This window comes from Triticum urartu, chromosome 1A (genome assembly GCF_056163025.1).
Source record: "Triticum urartu cultivar PI428250 chromosome 1A, HENAU_Tu73, whole genome shotgun sequence".
In the NCBI taxonomy this organism is placed as follows: Eukaryota; Viridiplantae; Streptophyta; class Magnoliopsida; order Poales; family Poaceae; genus Triticum; species Triticum urartu.
Genome location: NC_141873.1, coordinates 381178777 through 381185123, shown reverse-complemented (window position 1 = coordinate 381185123; position 6347 = coordinate 381178777). Strand labels below are relative to the sequence as shown.

At 51.9% G+C, this 6347-nt stretch overlaps 1 protein-coding gene across 1 annotated transcript; it reads left to right on the top strand.

The window, feature by feature from the left end:
• Window positions 1-3921: 3921 nt before the first annotated feature.
• LOC125534152 (peroxidase 57) lies at window positions 3922-6286 on the top strand. The gene is made up of 4 exons (XM_048697443.2): window positions 3922-4535; window positions 4644-4823; window positions 4997-5159; window positions 5630-6286. The coding sequence occupies exons 1-4, from the start codon at window positions 4305-4307 to the stop codon at window positions 6037-6039; spliced, it is 984 nt and encodes a 327-aa protein (XP_048553400.1). The 5' UTR covers window positions 3922-4304; the 3' UTR covers window positions 6040-6286.
• The last annotated feature ends 61 nt before the right edge of the window (window positions 6287-6347 follow it).

Genomic DNA, 6347 nt, shown 5'->3' with positions numbered 1-6347 from the left:
ATCAACTAGTGATGGCAAGCAATATGTATATACCCACGCCCACAAGTCCTTTGTGTTCTACTCGTGCATATAACATCTACGCATAGACCTGGCTCGGATGCCACTGTTGGGGAATGCAGTAATTTCAAAAAAATCCTACGCACACGCAAGATCCATCTAGGTGATGCATAGCAATGAGAGGGGAGAGTGTTGTCTACGTACCCTCGTAGACCGTGAGCGGAAGTGTTATGACAACGCGGTTGATGTAGTCATACGTCTTCACGATCCGACCGATCCTAGCACCGAAGGTACAACACCTCTGCGATCTGCACACGTTCAGCTCGGTGACATCCCACGAACTCTAGATCCAGCTGAGTGTCGAGGGAGAGCTTCGTCAGCACGATGGCGTGATGACGGTGATGATGAAGTTACCGACGCAGGGCTTCGCCTAAGCACTACAACGATATGACCGAGGTGGAAATCTGTGGAGGGGGGCACCGCACACGGCTAAGAGATCAACTTGTGTGTCTATCGGGTGCCCCCTTTCCCCGTATATAAAGGAATGGAGGAGGGGAGGGCCGGCCCTCTCTATGGTGCGCCCTAGGGGGAGTCCTACTCCCACCGGGAGTAGGATTCCCCCTTTCCCTAGTAGGAGTAGGAGAGAAGGAAGGGGGAGAGAGAAGGAAGGAAGGGGGGCCGGCCCCCCACCCAATTCGGATTGGGCTAGGGGGCACGCCCTCCTCCTTGGCCTTCCTCTCCTCTATTCCACTAAGGCCCATATACTCCCCGGGGGGTTTCGGTAACCCCCCGGTACGTCGGTAAATGCCCGAACTCACCCGGAACCATTCCGATGTCCAAACATAGGCTTCCAATATATCGATCTTTATGTCTCGACCATTCCGAGACTCCTCGTCATGTCCGTGATCATATCCAGGACTCTGAACAACCTTCGGTACATCAAAACACATAAACTCATAATACCGATCGTCACCGAACGTTAAGCGTGCGGACCCTACGGGTTTGAGAACTATGTAGACATGACCGAGACTCATCTCTGGTCAATAACCAATAGCGGAACCTGGATGCTCATATTGGTTCCTACATATTTTATGAAGATCTTTAGCGGTCAAACCGCATAACAACATACGTTGTTCCCTTTGTCATCGGTATGTTACTTGCCCGAGATTCGATCGTCGGTATCTCAATACCTAGTTCAATCTCATTACCGGCAAGTCTCTTTACTTGTTCCGTAATGCTACATCACGTAACTAACTCATTAGTTACATTGCTTACAAGGCTTATAGTGATGTGCATTAGCGAGAGGGCCTAGAGATACCTCTCCGATACACGGAGTGACAAATCCTAATCTCGATCTATGCCAACTTAACAAACACCATCTGAGACACCTGTAGAGCATCTTTATAGTCACCCAGTTACGTTGTGACATTTGATAGCACACTAAATGTTCCTCCGGTATTCGGGAGTTGTATAATCTCATACTCATAGGAACATGTATAAGTTATGGAGAAAGCAATAGCAGTAAACTAAACGATCATCGTGCTAAGCTAACGAATGGGTCAAGTCAATCATATCATTCTCTAATGATGTGATCCCGTTAATCAAATGACAACTCATGTCTATGGTTAGGAAACATAACCATCTTTGATTAACGAGCTAGTCAAGTAGAGGCATACTAGTGACACTTTGTTTGTCTATGTATTCACACATGTACTAAGTTTCCGGTTAATACAATTCTAGCATGAATAATAAACATTTATCATGATATAAGGAAATATAAATAACAACTTTATTATTGCCTCTAGGGCATATTTCCTTCACATATGCTCAACCAAATCATCTTGCAGCTGAATGTGAGTTTCCCAGTCACGCATTTGATGATGAAATTGGGTGAACTGTGCAAATTTTGCCGCTCCTCCATGCTCAGGCACAACATTGTCACCCTAAAACTGAATCCCTTGATCATAGATACGTTCTGGGCGTTCATCCTCTACGATCATATTGTGCATGATCACACAAGAAGTCATCGCCTCCCACAACCTCTTGGTGCTCCAAGGTCTAGCAGGATACCAAACGATGCCCCATCGAGATTGCAGAACACCAAAGGCACACTCGACATCCTTCCTAGCACTCTCTTGCTCTTGAGCAAATATTTTCCTCTTCTCTCCGACAGGATTGGAGATTGTTTTCACAATAGTGGTCCACTGAGGATAGATACCATCAGCTAGGTAGTATCCTTTGTTGTAGTTGTGGTCGTTGATGTCAACATTGATCAGCGGGTTGTTGCCTTCGGCAAGCCTTGCAAACGCCGGCGAGCGTTGATATCATTGTTTGATCCGTCCATGCCAAAGAAAGAGTGCCAGATCCAGAGATCTTGTGGGGCCACAGCCTCAAGTATGATAGTGCAAGCCCTGACATGGCCCCTATACTACCCTTGCCAAGTAGAAGGGAAGTCCTTCCACTCCCAGTGCATGCAGTCTATGCTGCCAAGCATCCCTGGGAAGCCCCTGCTGGCATTGATCGCCAACAAGCGGGCTGTATCTTCAGCAGTCGGCTCTCACAAGTATTCGGGGTCAAACGCTGCTATCACAGCCTTTGCAGAACCTGTACAGGGACTCTAGGCACGTAGACTTGCTCATACGGATGTACTCATCAATGAGATCACCGGGCACTCTGTATGCAAGCATCCGGATAGCTGTAGTGCATTTCTGATAAGATGAGAAGCCAATCTTTCCAAGGGCATCCTGTTGCACTTGAAATACTTATTGTATCCGACCACCCCCTCTCGAATACGGTTGAAACATGCCTAGCCATACGGAAACGCCGCCTTAATTGGTGATGTTTGAAGAGCGGGCTGGTTGTGTCAAAGTAGTCCTTCCAAAGAAGGAAATGGTTGCTCTCTCGATTGCGATGCAACGTCGTAGTGTGCCCCGGGATCGAGCCCCGGAACAACGGCCGTTGCCTATTAAGGTGTTCATGGACCAACACAGCCGCCACCATCTCCTCATCATCGGATGAGGAATTGTCGGAGTCGTGGAGAAAATTGTGGAAAAAGAACACGTCGGCGGAGTCCATTTGTACCTTGGGGGCAAACTGTTGAACAACTTGCGGGCATCATCAAAGATGCTGGCCGGCTAAGAGACGTGCACCTCCCCTAGACCAGGTAGCTGGCCTGGCGGCGTTCGACGAGCGTGGCAGCGTCGGACGAAGGAGCTGGCCGGGGCCGCGCAGGGGGGGGGGGATTCTTGGTCGCGGCGACGTTGGGATGGGGGTGAGGGGAGCTGCGGTGGCCCGATGGCGAGGCGGTGGTGGCGGCGTGGGTGTAGGCACGGACTGCTGGCAGGGACACAGAAACTGGGTGGCGGCGGTGACGGGGTGGGGCGGGCGAGGGCTTGCTGTCGATAGGGGTGGAAGAGAATGGCCAATGTGGCATCGACGGGTGGGTCAGGTGGAGGAGTAGGCGCACGTCCGTTGCGTGTCCGTGTCGACGCAAATTAGACTCAAAATTGAGTCGGAAATGGGTTGGCGGGTGGACGAAAAACGAACACGTGTTTGTTTGAGTCGACGCGTTGGGCCGATTTTTCTATTCCGACGACCTAAATAGATACCGCGGACGAAATGAATCAGGGCGAATATAAACGGAACAAAATGCTAACGAAGCTGTTGCTAGCTAGTTAAGCTGCGTGAGGCTGAGGTGCACCGGCATGGGTGGTGCAGCCTGTGGGGTGTGGGCACGTGTGGCCGGCACGGGTAATGAGGCCCAAGGCAGTCAGCAGGCGCAGGATCCGAACGCTCGCGCACGACTCTCCACGCAATCTCACTGGCCACACCTGTCCATCTCACTGGTCCATGATGCTACGATGCTTCCTTCTTCTCCCCTTGTACTCGTAGCTACAAGTAGCAGTACGTGTACTGTCGGCTACTACATTGCTCGATCGTCCTCCACACGATCCCACCTATATAGCCGCGCCTCCATTCTGCCTGCGCCTTCGCGAAGCCTCGAAGCTTGCACAGTCGTCGAGCCAGCCAGCCAGCTAGCTAGCAGCTAGCCAGTACAGTCAAGTGGCCACCACCCCCTTCTCTCCCTCTCTCCCTCTCTCTCTCTCTCATTGCCGCCGCTGCTGCGCATAGCTAGGCAGCAGACGCGCTCGTCGTGCTCGCCCTCCCCCTCTCGATCGTCGCGCTCGTACGTGCGTGCTCGAAGCTACACCTCGGCGGCAAGAGGCGCACTGCGCCGCCGGACCGATATATCCATCGATATCGGAGAGAAGCAGAGGGAGAGGAGGAGATCGCTCGATATACATCCGATGCAGCCTGCCGGGTCCGCCTCACGCCTCGCCGTGCTGGTGGCCGTGGTGGTGCTGGCGTCGTCGGCGGCGTGCTGCCGCGCGCAGCTGGCGAGCAACTACTACGCCGGCAAGTGCGGCAACGCGAGCGTGGAGGCCGTCATCCAGAGCGCCGTCCAGGCCCGCCTCGCGTGGGACAAGCGCATGGTCGCCGGCCTCCTCCACATGCTCTTCCACGACTGCTTCGTCCAAGTAAGCAAAGCATACGTACATGTTGCTCCTTCTTCCATTGTTTGGAGTGATTTCTACTAGCTAGTTTGCTCACCTCGTCGGCGGCACAATGCATGGATGGGTGGTCAGGGGTGTGATGCGTCGCTGCTGCTGGACGGCCCCAACACGGAGAAGACGGCGCCGCAGAACAGCGGCATCTTCGGCTACGACTTCATCGACGACATCAAGTCCGACCTGGAGGCCGCCTGCCCCGGCGTCGTCTCCTGCGCCGACATCATCATAGCCGCGACCAGGGACGCCATCGCCCTGGTACGTTCGCTCGCTACCACGTTGCTGGTTGCGCAATGCAGATGCAAACCAAAAGAAAAAAGAAAATGAGAAAAGACCGAGTGTTCTTAACCGTTGGCTTGGCTACCATGTTACTGTTTGCTAGTTATTTCGTTATCAATATTTGACTATTGGCACATCGATCGACCTTACAGTGCGGAGGGCCGAGCTATGCGGTGACCCTGGGCAGGAGGGACGGCATGGTGTCGGTGTCGTGGATGGCCGGCGACCTGCCGTCGCCCCACGTCGACATCCCCACGGCGATTGCCATGTTCGCCAAGAAGGGCTTCAACAGCTTCGAGATGGCCACCCTCATGGGTACATTTCGACCTCCCTCTCTCTCTTCATCGGCTATCTTGGGTTTTTTACCCCAAAAATAAAAACTATCTTGGGTTTACCCTTCACCACTAGCAGTCCTTTGACCTAGGTAGAACGGCGTATTCCATGTGCATTAACACATGGAATGTCACGTATACCACTGCTGATACATAAAAAAAAGTTTATGTAGGGAAATGCATATGCATAGGGCTAGTTAACCTTTGTACTCGCCGTGTATCTAACGTCTTAATTTGCTTAACCTAATTAGATTAGATCAGTATTCAACCAAGTACCTAGTGTATGTATAATATTCTGCTGTTGATCGAGATCTGAGGCACATTGGTAAGTGGGTAGAGTAACAATCGCACACACAAATTCCCACGTCAAAATTTCAACTGCTGTAAGAAAGAAACCTTAAATTAATCTAAGCACTTCCGTTGCAAGATATACTTACGTGCATGCATGTGCAGGCGCGCACACGGTGGGGGTGACGCACTGCTCGGTGATCGAGGACCGCCTGTACAACTTCAACGGCACCGGCAAGGCGGACCCGTCCATGGACCCGACGTACGCGTGGGTCCTGACAACGTACGCGTGCCAAAAGGGCCAGCCCTTCGACAACATCGTCTACCTCGACGACCCATCCAGCATCCTCATCTTCGACAGGAGCTACTTCAACCAGATCAAGAACCGCCGCGGCGTCCTCCCCGTCGACCAGGCGCTGGGCATCGACCCCGCCACCTCGTGGATGGTCGAGTTCTTCGCCACCACCGACTTCTTCCCCGCCATGTTCGCCCACTCGATCACCAAGATGGCCGCCCTCGAAGTCAAGACCGGCACCGCCGGCGAGATCAGGAGAAACTGCCGGGTTACAAACTAAACTAGATGGTATACGACAAGTTTGTTGCTAGACACCACAGGACCAGAGATCCAAGAGATGGAGAGTATACATGGCCATTTGAGGCGCCCAATTGAGATCCATGCACATTCATATTTTTTCCCCTTTTTGTCAAGGATCGCATGATTCTACTATAGTAGTCGGTCCACCTGAGTAGCATGCAGTACGTAATTTTGTTGTGATTCTTTTGTACGTGGCTGGTATAAAAATAAGCATTCCATGATGTGTCGATGCCGTTGTTTGCTCAGAAGAGATCATCATACAACACAAGTGTAGGATTATATATATTT

Coding starts and splice junctions, on each gene's coding strand:
- LOC125534152 (XM_048697443.2), top strand. CDS start 4,305: ATGCAGCCTGCCGGGTCCGCCTCACGCCTCGCCGTGCTGGTGGCCGTG. Junction 4,536..4,643: donor TCCACGACTGCTTCGTCCAA/GTAAGCAAAGCA, acceptor ATGGGTGGTCAG/GGGTGTGATGCGTCGCTGCT. Junction 5,160..5,629: donor CGAGATGGCCACCCTCATGG/GTACATTTCGAC, acceptor ATGCATGTGCAG/GCGCGCACACGGTGGGGGTG.